The following is a 17,184-nucleotide window of genomic DNA, read 5'->3' on the forward strand; positions in this document are numbered from 1 at the left end:
ATATCATCATCAATCAATGGAATAGAACAAGAAATTCATTCTAACACGTTATCAGCCACGTTTGCTCTACAATAAAAAAAGGTGAGAAACAATGGCAATCTATGATCTGCCTATAGTTCTTGTCGCCCTCCTCGAGTTCTTCGGCCAAGGAGCAAGTCGTCGGGGATCTTTTCGTCACCGCCGTCGTTGGGCTCGTCGCCGCTGGACACCACGCCGCCGCCGAACCCGCTCGGGTGGCCACAATGTTCGCCGCGGCCGCCGGTTCGCCGCCATGGAGTCTCGCGCCGGCCCCAGCATGGCTGCACCGAACCCCGCAGCGCCGGCCTCACCGGAATGCTCGCCGGCGATGGACTGGATACTCACGGGCCCGGCGCCGCCCATGATAGGTGAAGATGACGACTTCGCGGCCGCCCTTGCTCCGCCCCTACTACCGCTCTTCTGCCCCGTACACGGGTACAGGCCGTGCCCGGCGAGTGACGGCACGGCGCCACTCCTCCCATCTCCGACTCCTCCTGCGCCGGGCGCCGAAGCCGCTCCACTGGTCGCGGACGCCGGGCCTCCGGCCGCCGACTCCGCTCCACCTCCGGCCTCCAACTTCGTTCCTCCGGCCGATGAAGATGACGGCGAGGTCGTCGACGACGTCCACCCGGAGGCGAGGCGCCTCCTCCGCAAGTTTGCGGCCGCCATGGCCGCTCACCGCGATGGGCCGGCCGGCGGCGGTTGGAATCCGGCCGCCCTCGGTTTCTCCTCCTCCAACGAGGGGGGGCTCCCCTACTCCATCTAACTACGCCGGCAAGGGAGGCGGGCGGACGGAAGACGGCGGCGGCGGCGGGGTGTGGGGAGCAGTGGAGGCGGCGGCGGTTTTAGGCAGGGAAACCCTAACCCTAACCGCCCGACCCACCCCCTTTTGTCCCCTCTGTGCGCACCCCTCAGCCCGACCTGGGCCGGCCGAAAGGCCGCCGAGGCCCAGGCCCACACCCCGAGCCGCTTGCACGCGCGTGCCCTCCCCACTGGCTAAGGCCATTTTGCAGAAAAACCCGAAAGTTCCGGCTATTTGCGATTTGGTCCATGTATCTATTTATCAATTGTATTTTACATACTTGTAGGACCCTGCACTTATATTTATTTACATTCCAGTGGTTTTAGGATATATTTCTACTAAAGACATATTCCTATGTAAATGTCAATGTAAATATTGTCGTGTTCAATGTGTTTGTATAATATACATCCCCTATTACATGTGATATTTACACTTTGCAATTGAGATCTTTATTTCTTGCATTTTTGAGAGTTTTGCTTCAACAATTAAGTCCCAAAAAGGCACCAAAAATGCCCAAAAATTGACTTGATTCAAGAAAAAAAATCTCCATTCATGATAAACAAAATTATCACCATGTGACTACCTCAATTTAATATATACGAATCACAAGGTACTATAGACTTTCAATAACGGTAAAACGATATATTGCGTTGAATGTTCCGTGGGAACATACACCTTATTGAAAGCAGCGAATTATTTTGCGTAGTGCTGAGAGGTCTACATTGTGTAAATACGCACAATGACTACCTTCAACGTGCTCTTCCAATATTAAATAACACAAGGTGCTACAGTCTCTCAATAACGGTAAAACGATATATTGCGTTGAATGTTCTGTGGGAACATACACCTTATTGAAAGCAGCGAATTAATTCGCGTAAAGCTGAGAGATCTACACCAATAAATCGGTGATTATCTTCAAAGTGTTATTTGAGGTCTACACTATATGAATTTAACATTGATTAAATTTTATGCATTTTATTGCAATTTACTTACAACAATGACCACAATATTTTGGCTTTACCTGCTACTAATTGACAAAATCAATGGTTTTTCAATCCCATGTAGGACAAAATGACCGGGAAAGAGTTTGATGAACTCGCCCTCGACGGTCGAAACTATCCAACTTGGACAATGGACGTAAAAGTGAGCCTTGCGTCACACGGACTTTCAGCGGCCATACAACCTCCTATAGAGGGACAACCGCCAATCACAGATCTACACAAATATAATGCCTTATACATTATAAGAAACCACATCCATGTTGATCTCAAATTAGAGTATCTCATGGAAGAAGATCCATACACACTATGGCTTGCCCTTAAAACTAGATATGAACAGCAGAAGGCCGTAATTTCGCCTGAAGCCACACATGAATGGACTCAACTACGCCTACAAGATTTTAAATCTATAGGAGAGTTCAATCATGCCGTTCATAAAATTTGTTCAAAGTTGCAATTTTGCGATAAAGAATCTTCTGAAGCGGAAAAGATCAAAAAGACCTTATCCACTATGCTTCCGGCCGATAAGATCCTCCAGCAACAATATCGTGCATGCCAATTTACTAGATATTCTGATCTTATCCATGTCTTACTTCAGGCCGAAAAGCATGATGAACTTCTAATGAGGAACCATCATCAGCGTCTTGTAGGCGCTGCACCTTTGCCTGAAGTACATGCTAATTTTCAGAAGAACAACAAATTCAATGAATCGGATAATCGACTAAACAACTTCAAAAGCAAGCAAAAGGGCAACAAGAAAAACAAGCCACGTGTACAGGAAAAGGGGAAAGGCACTTTCAAACCACAATACGACAAATCTAAAGTTTGTAAAAAATGTGGGTGCTACAAGCACATTACAAAGAAATGTCGTACCCCTCGTCATTTGGTAGATCTGTACTTACAATCCATAGGCCGCAAGCGAACTGCTCATCAAAGATCAAGATTTGAATCACACTTCAATTTCCAATCCGACAATTCCAAAAAGCAACAACCCGACAATCCGATCGTCCGGGGATCTAATGAGCACGGAGAACATGATCATTGAATTCACTTCAAATGATGTGTTTGGAGACCTAGAATAGTTCACCTATCTTCGAAATAGATATTATCTATATTTACGTTCATAAGTATTGTTGTAACTAAATTATAGTGATCGTTGTCATCTATATTGTAATATTACATTATTGTATCAGCACTTCGATACCTACATATTTGACATATGTATTGTAAATTACGATCGTATTAATCAATTTAATACATAAATAAATTTGTATGTATTCTATATATCTATTAAGAATGATATTAAATTTTTTCCTTTTCCATATATAGTTTTCTACGGGAGTCAATCCAAAATGGACGAAGAACTTTGCCTTATGGATAGCGCCACCACAAATACTATACTTAGGAAAACAAAATATTTTCAAACCCTTACTAAAACGCAAGGAAATATTTTGACAATCACTGGACGCGATACATTAATTGTTGGTTCTGAACGGGCCATCATCACACTTCCTATGGGTACACAAGTAATAATCAAGGACGCTTTATTGTATCCTGATTCAACTCGTACTCTAATAAGTTATAGAGATATCCATCAAAATGGGATTCATATAGAAACCCACGATGACAACAATGAGGAATTTCTCCTATTTACAAAAAGTAATGGATATGGCAAACAAATTCTTGAAAAAATTCCTTCTTTATCGTCCGGATTGTACTATACATACATAAAACCTTTAGCCCATGTTGTGTATAAAATAATTTTTCAGAATATCAATACATTCCAAACTTGGAATGATCGCCTTGGTCACCTCGGTATCGGGATGATACGAAAAATTATTAATAATTCTGTTGGTCATAATCTTAATAAAGCGAAATTCACAGAATCTCAGGATTTTGTATGCACAGCATGTGCACAAGGCAAGCTAATTTTAAGACCTTCTTATCTTAAAATACATGCGGAACCACTACAGTTCCTTGAACGAATTCAAGGAGATATTTGTGGCCCTATTCAACCATTGTCTGGACCATTTAGGTATTTCATGGTATTAATTGACGCATCTACAAGATGGTCTAATGTGTCTCTACTTTCCACACGAAACCATGCATTCGCAAAGATAATGAGCCAAATAGTTAAATTAAAAGCTCATTATCCAGAGCATCGAATTAAAACAATTCGAATGGAGAATGCCGCTGAATTCTCCTCACGCGCCTTCAATGATTATTGCATGGCATTAGGAATCGAAGTTCAGCCCTCAGTCCCATACGTCCACACACAAAATGGTTTGGCTGAATCTTTTATTAAGATAATTAAGTTTATTGCAAGATCTTTATTACAGAATTGTAATCTACCAACAACTTGTTGGGGTCATGCGGTTATACATGCCGCTGATTTAATTCAATTGCGACCAACTGCATATCACACTACTTCTCCCCTTCAATTAGTATGTGGAAATCCACCAATTATTCCCCATCTGCGAAAATTCGGTTGCGCTACATACGTACCGATCTCACCACCACAACGTACATCAATGGGACCACATAGAAAATTGGGGATCTATGTGGGGTACAAATCACCGTCAATTATCAAGTACCTAGAACCTCTCACAGGGGATCTATTCACTGCCCGGTACGCTGATTGTATTTTTAATGAGGACCATTTCCCGGCATTAGGGGGAGAATTAAAGTACCAAAAACAAGAATGCCAGGAAATCAATTGGAATGTTCAAGGCATTTCCGCCTCTGATCCACGTACTCAAGAAACTGAACAACAAGTTCAGAAAATAATAAATTTGCAACATATTGCAAACAATTTACCAGACGCATTTGTTGATTACAAAGGTGTAACTAAATCATATAATTCTGCATAGAACGTACCAGAAAGAGTGGAGGTACCTATAAATACCACTCAACCTCCTGCATCTACCGTTCAAAGGAAGAGGGGGAGAAATACGACAACTAAAAAGGATCTAGCTTCCAGCAAGCAACAAAAGGAACAAACGAAGGAGCCGTGGCAAAGAAAACAGAAGAATAAACCTTCTGAACCTCCTTCAACAACAACAACAACAACAACAAATGTGAGTCAACATTTGATTGAGCGAGATCAATTGGGTAATATACACCCTGTGAATAACCAACATCCACAACCCAGCTCAATAGTGCACTCAATTACTGATGCTGGGACATCGGAAAACCTAGACTTAACCGCAACGGGAAATCGCGAACAGTCACCAAAGGTAAATGAAATTTCCACAAATTATTTAGATACCGGAGAAACATATAATAGAAAGACTACATTCGTCGACACATATTTCTCAACTAAGATTGCAAACAACCTTCTAAATGATCATGATCCAAAAACCATAGCTGAGTGTGAAAAACGCTCCGACTGGCCTAAATGGAAAGATGCAATTCAAGCAGAAATAGCCTCGCTCAATAAAAGAAAAGTATTTATAGAAGTAATACATACACCTCCAAATGTTTTTCCAGTGGGATTCAAATGGGTTTTTATCCAGAAAAGGAACGAAAATAATGAGGTGGTGAGATACAAAGCGAGACTAGCAGCACAAGGGTTCACGCAAAGACCCGGCATTGATTTCAATGAAACATATTCTCCGGTTATGAGTGGAATTGCTTTCCGATATTTAATCTCATTGTCTGTTCAAAATCGTCTATCTATGTAGTTGATGGACGTCGTGACTGCATATCTTTATGGGTCATTAGATTCGGATATTTACATGAAGGTTCCCGATGGAATCCAAATTCCGAATACTAACGCAAGACGCAACATGTACTGTGTAAAGTTGAATAAATCTTTATATGGTTTAAAACAGTCTAGTAGAATATGGTACAACCGACTAAGTGAGTTTCTCATTAAAAAGGATTACTCTAACAATGATGACTGCCCATGTGTATTCATCAAGAAATCCAAAACAGGATTTTGCATTATCTCTGTATATGTTCATGATTTAAACATCATTGGCAACAAACATGATATTGATGAGGCTCGTAATCATCTAATGACGGAATTTGAAATGAAAGATTTGTGTAAAACCAAGTTCTGCTTAGGTTTACAACTTGAGCACATTTCTTCGGGAATATTGGTTCACCAAGCTACATATATCAAGAAAATCTTGGAGAAATTTAACATGGACAAATCCTATCCATGCAAAACACCTATGGTAGTTCGATCTCTAGACGTAGAGAAAGATCCATTCAGACCAAAAGGTGATGGAGAGGAAATTTTGGGATCTGAATTCCCATATCTTAGTGCCATTGGAGCATTAATGTACTTAGCAAATTGCACCCAGCCGGATATTACATTTGCGGTAAATTTAATAGCTAGACACAGCGCAGCTCCAACAAAACACCATTGGGTAGGAGTTAAGCAAGTTTTTCGCTACCTACAAGGCACTAGAGATCTAGGTCTATATTTCCAAAAGGAAAACCAAGATTCTGAATTAATCGGATACACTGATGCTGGCTATTTATCTGATCCCCATAATGCCAGATCTCAGACCGGTTTCGTGTTCCTGCACAGTGGGACAGCCATATCCTGGAAGTCTTCTAAACAGACCCTAGTGGCTACATCCACAAATCATTCGGAAATAATAACCTTATATGAAGCATCTCGTGAAAGTGTATGGCTACGAAGAATGATTAACCACATACAACGATCATGTGGTATTGGTTTAATTGAATCACCAACGATTATCTATGAGGATAATTCAGCTTGTGTTACTCAGATGCAATCAGGTTATATAAAAAGCAATATAACTAAACATATTGCACCTAAACTATTCTATCCTCAAAATGGGGAGATAGATATCTTGCAAACCAAATCATGTGATAATCTCGCAGGTTTGCTTACTAAGTCCTTACCCAACTCCACATTTCAGAAATGTGTATATGGGATTGGTATGCGACAACTTAAAAATTTGCAAGCATCAGAGGGTGTGTTCACCTGAGTTTAACCGGTTCACAACATCATATTGCACTATTTTCCTATTATGAGTTTTACTCACTAGTTTCTCATAAAAGGTTTTTAATGAGACAATATTAACATGAGATTATATGTCATATTTTCTATTTTCCCCACCGGGTTTTTTACAGATAATATACAAGACATATTTATTGTCAACATAATTCAATATGAATTATCAAGAGGCAATATTCAAAATATGTTATACCATTTTCTCCTTAATTTTTCCATTGGGTTTTTAAAGGGAGTTTTTATAAGATATCAATTTTATTATTATTTCCTCAATATTTTTCCCACAAGGTTTTTGGAGGAAATTACAAGTTTACAAGATTCCATGATGATTCAAGATTATACAAATCAACGAAGCAAATTGATCTAGGAGGAGTGTTGAGAATAATTATTTATGATCAGTTTAATTATTAGTTAGTTAATGATTAATCAGGCAGTTAGTTATGTAACTATTCGCGTCCCAAATAATTTGGGACGCGAAGGCAAAAGTTTGGGACACCAATACATGTATTGGTGCCTTTTCACCTTGTATAAATATCATCATCAATCAATGGAATTGAACAAGAAATTCATTCTAACACAAGTAACGATTCCATCCATGACCTGAAATCGTGACACAACTCTGCACCCTCTGTCGCCCTGTCCTTCCACAACACATACGGTGTAAGGCTGATGATGTGCTGCCACGGTTTTATTTCTGTCGCATTTTACTGTTTTAGTGGTCGTCATTATAACTCTGGCTGCAATTTGCTTAACTTTCTGCCCAGTGCTTAGGATCAGGGGTCGCACAATGTCAGAGCCTCTCCTGCAGTTTTCGGTCAAAGTGCTTACAATTAGGGGACGCGCACACACTGTCGGAGTCTCTCCTCCAGTTTTCGGTCGAAAGAAAAACGATGCGAACAAGACAGACCATAAAAATTCAACAATCTATGGTCTCGTGACTTGTGAGATGACAATCCTTAACTTTATGTCCCGGAAAATAATACTCCGTATTAAAGTGCACACTTTTCATTACTAGGCGCGTCACCGCAATGCGAGCAATACGATAACATTCGCTACGCAAACGGAGGTGTCCGTACGGTCCGGGAACCTTCTAGGATTGCTCCCGTTGCTTTCTCTTCTTCCTGGCCCGCTCTTGCCGCTCCTCTTCCTGGATCAGTTGATATTGCTCGACATCCTCTTTTCTTGCAAGTTTTGCACTGAATGTCCGAGGCATAAGGGGAAGGGAGACAATCAGTGCATTTTATGCAAAATCAGATGTAACAATGTATGTGAACTAAAACAAAACAACTCTACGTTTCACTACGAAGGATGCATAGACAGAACTGGAAAGTACTCCCTCCGATTCTAAATTGTTGTCGAAATATTACATATATATAGACGCTTTTTAAGAAATAGATACATCTATATTTAGACAAATTTGAGTCATCGCTTTTTAAGAATACCTTCTTCTCTCTTCCTTCTGTATGCTGGCATAATCTGCCTCCATGCCCCTATCATCTTCATCCCTGCCTGCCCATTTATCAGGATTGTATCTGTACATCAAGCACAAAAAACAGCAATCAGGGCATATACATCCAATATATGTCTAGTTAGCTTCATCTCAAGTGGCCACAACATCGTTTTTCGTCCCCCATAAATCACTGATCTAGGAAAGTGAACAAATAACAAGACAACTGGATGAGAGGCAACCGTACTTGAACATGGATCTGATCATCTGAATAGCTTTGTCCTCTTCCCTGGGTTTCCTCTTCACTGCACCCTTTTTCTTTGCCTGATCGCCATAAACTGCATTTGCTCGAGATGGCTGCAAGCATGGAGAACTAGATTCAGTTACACATTCCAAAATGACAGGTAATAGGATTGTCGTATCGGTAGGATTAAAACAGAATGTACGGAGCTGTGTTAAGGACAAAAACACGAGGGATAAATCAAGAAATGTCAACCTGTGGTTTTGAGGAAGGAGCCAATTGTCTCTGTCCTAACTTCGGCCTGTCGTGGGACTGAACAGAGCCCTTCTGGGAAGGCGGCTGGCTTTGGGCAGAAGAACTCATCTTCCTGGCTTGCGTCGACGGTAGGGCGTGGTTCTGCTGCCTCTGACTCTGCTGCGGTGGTCGCTGGATTTGTGACTGCTGCCTCTGGACAGCCGGTGACGAGAGTGGCTTCTTGCTCTGCATCCAGCGCTGCAGGTTTTGTCCATTGGAGGATGGCTGTAACACCGGTGATTTCATGACCTTCGGAGACATGGATCCGTTCTTGACAGCATTATTCGTCTTCCGCCCGTTTGGCAGAGGCCGCTTCACCTGAGAACACACCTTACTCTGCACACGACTCTGGATGGGTCCATGGCCCGTGGATGCTCTGGCAGGTTGGGTTGTAGTTGCAGGCACTTTTTTTTTTCCAGCAGAATGCGTCGGTTTCATCCCACCAACTTCAACACCTGGATGTCAAAAGGATTAATCACTTTATCCGTAGAAAGTTAGTGTTCGTAAGAGCTTGCTTACTCACCAGATTTAGGAGCCACGACAGGCTTAATTTCAGGTTCTTCCTTCATTGGTGGGGTATCTGCATCGTCAGAGAAGAGGTTCGAGTAGTCCCGATTCTCTCGAAGCGTATCAACCTTTCGTTTCTCCTACAAAAATAATCCCAAACACGGTACCCCATTCTGAAAATCGCATCTCAACATCCTAAACAACATGTATAAATATGGTCATGTCAAGTCAAACCTGAGTTACAATTTTGGGTTTCTGCTGGTGGGCGCTTGCATCTGGCTTCGTCTTGGAAGCCGGCGGCACAGCAACTTTCTGAACATCATCATCGAGTGCGATTACATTACTTGACAGTTCAAAGAGTGAGGTTCTGCAAAGATGAAGGTTTAGTAGTAGCACGTACTCTGGACGGCACGTTCTGAATATCTTTCATTATCGAGGAGCACCCTGCCTCGATGAGTCTGGGAGCAAGTGCAGGCGTGGATGGCCCAAAGAAGGTGCCAAATCTACAGCAAATTACAGCCAATGTTAAGAACTTAAGATGCAATATAATCAAGGAAAATCACGACGAAAGCAGCTGCAATCATGTAGCCATACTACTCACGTGGAATTGACCGGCGGTTGCACGGACGATGAGCAGCTACCGGCGTTGGCCTGGTATTTTCTCCTGGCATTGGCCTTTAATTGCTCCCTAAAGGAAAGGATCTCCTGCTGGCCAACCGGAGGCTCCTCCTCCTCTTCCTCTTCCTCTTCTTCCTGATCCTCATCCTCATCCTCATAAGCCTCCGGTAAGTCCTGATCCTCCTCCCCGGCCACATTATCGCCGTCCTCGCTTCCGACTATGAAATCATCAAGGTCGTCGTACTCGTCCTCCACTAGCTGGATGAACAGATTTGGAATCAATCGCATCGGTTAGAAAGGCTGCAAATCTCTGCTAATGTGCCAATTCCGCACCTTATTTGCCCTCGTAGTTGTGAAATTGATGATGCATGCTATGGATTCACTTGTCGAAAAAATGCAAGGAGAAACGATACAGTATGATCTAGCTAGAGAGATTTGCAAGGTAGAAGAGAAATCTTACATTGGTTTCATTGTCGTCGTAGCTCGCCATCCCCTCGACGATCTCGTCGTATGATACTCAGAATACCTAAAAACAAACAAAGATCGACGATGCAGCGCGCCTAAAATCAATCACGCGTACAAGTCGAAACGGAGATCAAAATCCTCGTGTCCAACAAGGGAAAGCGAGATCGTAAGCTTCAAATCTACGGAGTATATCCATACGGCAGGAAAGTCCCGTACGTTTACACGTTAATTTCTTGGAAGCGATCAAAGGAAAGAACAAACTCGACGAAACATACTTACGGGCCCTAATTGAACGCGCATGCAGCGCAACCGCCTCGATGATCGATCCGGAAGATAAGATGGATCGGCGGCGGCGAAGCAGAATCGACGACGACGGAATTATTGACGTACACCACGCGAGGATCGAATTAATTACCTGTCGACGATAATGCAGAAGGATATGATGATGCCTCGATCGGGGGTGTCGTCGAAAGGGGGCGGCTCCCGTTCCGAGCCTGGATCGTTGGTCGCCCCGTGTCGTCTGGTTTGTGCGAGCGGGCGGGGGTGGGAGAGCCCTGGTACTTATAATAGCGGCTGCCTTCTTCACGCGCGCGGGGCAACAAGAACAAGCCGCCGCCGCCGCCTCGGCGATCCCCCCATGTCATGGTGAGATCCATGGATCGCCTTGGGTGCCAACAACAAATGCCCCTCTTCCATGCCAATATAGATCGATCGCCTTGCGATCCAGGTTGTTGCTCGGGCGCGTTGCATGCGCTGCTGCGCGGACCATGGCGCCTTTGTAGCTCCAAATCCGGGAATCTGCGCCTTTGCAGTGTCGCACGCACGCACGCGTCCGTCCCGGCCAGCTCCCGGGCTGCGAACCGGGCGCTTCTGGGAATAGCAGGAGACGCACCCGATCGAGAGGATTCGTGGGGGATTGCGGACTGATCAACAAAGCTGGCCGGCCGGGATTGACGGATCAAATTAATCCTGCAGAATTCATGGGAAAAGATATTTCTCGGTCAAGAAAATTAAATGCATGCATACCGGTGGAAAATATAGCAATCGTTCGTCATGACCGATTCAAATGCTGCTAGCGTAAATCTCGTCGTCGTGGCGATAAAATTGGGCAGGTTTGACCATGCATGTTTTGAGCGAAAATAGGGTAAGTACACCGTATTTTCTCTTTTCTATCTCCGAAAAGAGGAAATCAAAAGGTGCTGTTTTTAGCAAGTCCACTAATCTAATTATAGGAAAACGCCGGTCTTCAACACCCTGCGTGCAGCATGCAGGCGGCCTTCCGTTCTTGTTGTGTCCGTACTTCTCGGATCGGAGATACCGAATTGATTGCTGAACAACGCACTCAGTTGTATCCACCGATTTTGCAATATTTTTCACATTCATTCCAGGATTTTTTTTTCCTTTTCTTTTGTGGGAAGTAAAGAGAGGTTCTCAAAAAAAAAGAGGAAAAGATGAACACAACCAAAATATTGACCACAGATGGGAAGTCTAGCAAAGCATAATCAAAGCAACAGCATGCAACCATGCACCCACCAGATACTCACTCCGTTTGGGTATACAAGAACATGTACAATGGTTGATAAGACTGCCTTATCTTAGGTGTGACACGTTAATTAGAAAAGACAACAATACATGTTGTACAATGAGTTTTCTCTTATTGTTATATCTTAAAATTATTTCTTAGATGAATAAAATTAACTAAATAAATGCTAAGAAAAGACAAAATCTAGTACAATGAGAAATTTGCCTTATCTTTGCCTTATCATTCTTGTGAAGAGATCATCTCTTAACTAAGAGAAGGCTTGCGACTTTTCTTTATTTCTCTCTCTTTCACATCAGATTTTATCATATGTGGCATCGCTAAGAAAAAGCTGACGTCACCCCATTGTACACGCCCGGCTCCTTTTAAAATTTGTGCCACACTTTGACTAACAATTATTCAAATTATATTTATATATGTATATAAAAGTTATACCATTAGAAAGAGTTTTTCAATATGAATCTGACAATATATATTTTGTGCCGCAATAATCTTGTATTATCAGTGCAATTGTTGGTCAAAGTTTCTCATAAATTCCGCGTGGCCTTATAAATCCAAACGGAGGGAGTAGTTAACAATTTAACATACCGCTTAGAGCAAGATTAATGGTTTAGCCTGTTGCTGGCTATAACTTGGTGACATGTCGTCTATAGTCATTTAAAAGTTAGCATGTATAATAGTTGGCTATAAGAATTTGCTACTTTATCAGTGCTTGGCCCACATCTCATTCTCATCGAGTGCTTAGGGCATGTACAATGGTTGATAAGGCAACTCTTTTTTATGTGTTCCACGTCATTTAGAAAAGACAAGAAAACATATTGTACAATAGGTCATCTCTTATTGACTTATCTTACAATTAATGGTTAGATGGATAAAAATAAATAAATAAATGTTAAGAAAAGGTGAAATCTAGTACAATGGGGAATTTGTCTTTTTTTGCCTTATTCTTCTTGTGAAGAGATCATCTCTTAATTAAGAGAAGTCTTATGCCTTTCTTAATTTTTCTGTATTCCACGTCAGATTTTATCCTATGTGGCATCGCTAAGAAAAGGCTGACATCATCCCATTGTACCCTTAGGAGCTTGTGTTGCAACTGCTGGCTGTTATCTTACATCCCACTTCTTTTCTCTTTCCTTCTGTTCGCTCCAGATATAATATTTAAATATTATAGTGAACTTAGAGCCCACTGTTAATCTTACTCTCCAACCATACCCCCATCCGGTCGAACCAACTGGAGCTCTGGGTCGTGGTTAAAAAACAAAAAAAAAATACTGGTAGTTCTGGGTCAGCACCCTTCACCAGTTACGACAAGTCATTGCATAACAAAGCAGGTGAACTCAACATACCCCGAATTCCCAAAGTACTCCGTAGATGGTTCCATCTTTGGCAGTTTCACATGTCACAGTTTCACTATTCTTCAGACTAGCTTCCCTTGTGTGTTACACGGATATCTTTCTCATTCTCTTGAATCATTAACTTGTTTTAGAACGAGGAGCAAAATGCCATTAACTTGAATAGATTAACACTTCATACAATAGCAGAATGTCATGGACAAACCAGTTACATGCTAACTACTTTGAAACTAAATCATCCTCTACCAATTGGAGAGAGTAGAGTACAAGTAAAGAATGCTTGAATGTGAAAACAATACTTCAGTTTGCAGCTTGGTGTGCCCTAAACACCTCTTTGGCCAACCCACAATAAATTATTTTACCTTCAGACCATACAAGAAAACTCCAGCCTATAGGCGATCCACCAACCACACAAGACCCTTGCACAATTTTGTCGAGGTGCTTTGGGTGAAGTTCCGTATCACTGCTTGGGGTTTCCTCCTATTATTTCCTACTGCGCTCCCTGGGTTACCGCTTATCATGCTTGGGTGGTCGGCACACCATCATTTGCATTATTAGGAGAGATTGCAGTAGGACCTGTCTGAGGAAATTGATTCCTTTCTCCAGATGGAATTGGTTCTGTGGGCCCATCCTTAACAGTTACAGCTAAAGGCTTCTCTGACGGTTTTGCGAGTTCAGAAGCTGCACCAAGACCGAGCCTCATCTTCTTGGAGAGTTCCATGACTGTTTTTATCTCTGAAACACAAATGGAGAATGCATGTCAAGAACAAGCCATGTTAAGAGATAAAGGTGTTTACTGAACTGAACATGGGGCGATTCAGGTGATTACTTTAGTTATTTTCACTGGCCAGTGAAGTTTGACAAATGAAACAAAAAAAATATGACTAACAGTGTTGTGAAGATAATAGTTTTGCATAACTAACAGTGCTGAACATCTATAACGACATCAACATATTGCAGTCAGATGAAAATGATTTTAAAAAACTCATGTTTTCACATGTCAACAGGATGCAAGTTATGGACATCAAAGATAAGCTAATGCGTTATGTACACCAATGTGCACGACTGTAGCATAAGAGGGTGCATCAAGCACAAATGCAATATAATACAAGTGAATCATAATCCAACAAACATCTCCATAACTCCACATTACTAAACACCCTAAGACTAGGCAGATTGAGAGGCACACCAATCTCCAGGGAACAGTTCATGTATCCAATGAGTTCGAAAATATCTCCTTTGCATGTTTGAGAGACCCTTGTAAAGCTCAGACATTCATTATCTACCACCCTTTTACTGCTAGGTAGCATCTCTGCAATTCTCATAATTGTGATGTGGGTAGTTTTGTTGTGCATAAAAGCTTGACATCGAGAGAGTTTAGTTTTTCCCTTGAGATTATTAATAAAGCGTGCATGCATGCAGCTTTGGCATTGATTACTCCTTTGACGGTCATTTATCAAGCCTCTTCATCTCTTCTGGCTTGAATCAAACCTATGCTGCCATCCTGGACTGTCGGTACCGCCTACATATGATTGTGTGGCATCACCACTTAACTGACCATGTAACCAAGACTGTTTGCACTGCTCACCAAAAGGTTGATTTGGATGTTGGAGGGCTCTGTCTAAATATTTAAGCTAAAATCTCAATCGTTACACAATCTGAATAGAAACTTGTTTTGAACAAGAGGCGGAAGGATTCTATTCTGTATCCCCTCTTTCAAATATTGTTTGTAACAGCTAGTTCATTCATGGTATGTTTTGTCCACCTCTCAAGTTAGATAGTTATATTTCTTCAATGTATAAATTCGTCTCTCTAATATTTGCTGCTAATACCTAATTGAACATTGTCAAACCAAATAGATACTTTTATGTAGATAGACCAATAACCATTCAGAAGAGAGACATGTGGTCCATCATTGCCTTTCAGTGCTTACATTCTTCCTGCACTAAAACGATATTTTGTGCAGAAACAAATGTTGCATAAACATCAGTCTATCATCCTACAATTAATATAAACTTTGATGTACCCAAGAACAAATAAGACAAATTAAGCTGGCAAGTAAATTAAAATGAATAGATAAGAGAAAGTGGTAAAATTTACAACTTAATTAAATTAGTCTCATTTTTCTTAGAGTTTGCACAGCTGGTACAGAGATTAGATGAGAAGTGCTAACTGCTAACGATGCTAGACTGTAGGACAACCTGACATACATAATGACATGGACATGTTTGTTCGACTTTGACTTCTTCAGTAGCTCAAGTTTTATATGAATTGTTAACGATGATCCAGGACAGAATAAGGAATAGATAGCTCATATTTTATATGAATAGATAATGAGCATCGTATAGTTGCATGTGTACACTCACTAGTGATAGATAAAAGATGTAAACGTAGAGAATATGGTAACTCATATAAGCTCCTATTGCATACTTATCCACCATTTCCCCAACAACGATTGGAAGTCCTTCTGCCATCTCACACTCAGAGAACCCCTCCACCACCAGAAAACCTTCCTTGCCTCCCGCCACGACAGGAGAGACAACTCCTGATGATCCACCTCAGCAACCTCCACAGTCACTGACTTGACGCCGGACTTGTGGAGAAAAAAACTGAGGATACCGGATGAAATTAAATTATATGATGCAATACTGTTGATACTCGGATCCACGAAAAGTTTTATTTTCTCTTTTTCTTTCCTAGATCATAAGTTGGGTAATATCGTTTCAGTGAAACAGCTAATGTCTTTCTAACAAAACATATTTGAGAGGGGAAAATACCTTTCAGAATCTCACGAGCAGCTTCACTGTTTCGGAAATCAGTAGCTTCATAAACCTTAAAGAAAAACATAGGAAAACAATTTAGAACATGTTACCAGCTTAACATAAAAATAACACGGCAAGCATAGGCACATCCGCACATGTTTTTTTCAGGGAAGCTTTTCCGATGTTAAGAGACAAACAACTAGCCATTTCCGCATATGCACATCAACTAACTAGTAGGGGAAAAAGAATGTACATTGGGGGAGTGCGGTGCGGACCTGAACGAATCGGAGGCGGAGGTCGGCAACGGTGGCGCGGATCTTGTAGTAGGAAGAGGTGTGGAACCCTGCCTCTTCTGGTTTCCGCTTCTTCGGCGCCGGCGCATCGGGCTGAGGAGGAGCAGGAGGAAAAGTATGGGATACCTTCGCCGCGAGCTCCGGGGCTGGAGGAGGAAGAGGTGGGCGAGCGGCGGTGTCGGCGGCTGGAGCTGGGACGGGCACGTGGGGAGGAGTATGAGAGACCGTTGCCGCGGGCTCCGGGGCTGGAGCAGGAGGTGGTGGAGCGGCGACCGGAGGGGCTGGAGCAGGAGGCGGCGGGGCGGCGGTGTCGGCGGCTGCGGTCGGAGCAGCCATGTCAGGAGGAGCAAGAGAGGCCGCCGCGGTCTCCGGGGCTGAAGGAGGCGGCGGCGGCGGGGCGGCGGTGTCGGCGGCTGCCGTTGGAGCGGCCATGTCTCGTTGCGGCTATGGAAATGCTTCTTTTTTGAGAGAGAGAGAGAGAGAGGACTGGGAAATGGTTCTGACACCGGGGCTAGCGTACTGCTGTAGCAGTATACGGGCAAACAAAAAAATAAAATTTCGCAAAACCATGGTTTTTTTTAGTCGTGTCTCTGAACAACGGTTAACGAATTTTTTTCCGAAGAACTGCACTTTTTGGGTCAAGTTGTCTCAGCCTGAAACCGGATGGTTTGCGGTTTTGCTTGATTTTTTACCGGTGGGGCCCACCTGTCAGACGCCACGTCGGCCCTGAAAACTTGCGGGAGTGAGAAGGTGGCTGGGGTTTTAATCACGGGCTAACAGGTCAGGTCGGGTTGGGACGTGGCGTACAACAGGTGGGCCCACGTGTAAGAAATCAAGCGAAACCGTCAAACGAC

General features: G+C 42.6%; 3 protein-coding genes across 3 annotated transcripts; 1 reads left to right on the forward strand and 2 right to left on the reverse strand.

The window, feature by feature from the left end:
* The first annotated feature begins 271 nt into the window (after positions 1–271).
* Positions 272–784, forward strand: LOC104584296 (translation initiation factor IF-2-like). Its single transcript, XM_010238540.1, has one exon. The coding sequence runs from the start codon at positions 272–274 to the stop codon at positions 782–784; it is 513 nt and encodes a 170-aa protein (XP_010236842.1).
* A 6,918-nt stretch (positions 785–7,702) lies between these two features.
* LOC100840940 (neurofilament heavy polypeptide) lies at positions 7,703–10,443 on the reverse strand. Its single transcript, XM_024462109.1, has 9 exons — positions 10,379–10,443; positions 9,902–10,176; positions 9,701–9,803; positions 9,535–9,612; positions 9,317–9,440; positions 8,755–9,248; positions 8,506–8,615; positions 8,254–8,343; positions 7,703–8,007 (listed from the first exon to the last, which is right to left on the reverse strand). Exons 1-9 carry the CDS (start codon positions 10,406–10,408, stop codon positions 7,902–7,904), a joined length of 1,410 nt encoding a protein of 469 aa, XP_024317877.1. The 5' UTR covers positions 10,409–10,443; the 3' UTR covers positions 7,703–7,901.
* Positions 10,444–13,400: 2,957 nt separating this feature from the next.
* Positions 13,401–16,820, reverse strand: LOC100841246 (vegetative cell wall protein gp1). The gene is made up of 3 exons (XM_003572745.3): positions 16,313–16,820; positions 16,053–16,107; positions 13,401–14,010 (listed from the first exon to the last, which is right to left on the reverse strand). Exons 1-3 carry the CDS (start codon positions 16,760–16,762, stop codon positions 13,793–13,795), a joined length of 723 nt encoding a protein of 240 aa, XP_003572793.1. The 5' UTR covers positions 16,763–16,820; the 3' UTR covers positions 13,401–13,792.
* Between the last annotated feature and the right edge of the window lie 364 nt (positions 16,821–17,184).

The sequence above is a fragment of the Brachypodium distachyon genome, chromosome 3, assembly GCF_000005505.3.
Source record: "Brachypodium distachyon strain Bd21 chromosome 3, Brachypodium_distachyon_v3.0, whole genome shotgun sequence".
In the NCBI taxonomy this organism is placed as follows: domain Eukaryota; kingdom Viridiplantae; phylum Streptophyta; class Magnoliopsida; order Poales; family Poaceae; genus Brachypodium; species Brachypodium distachyon.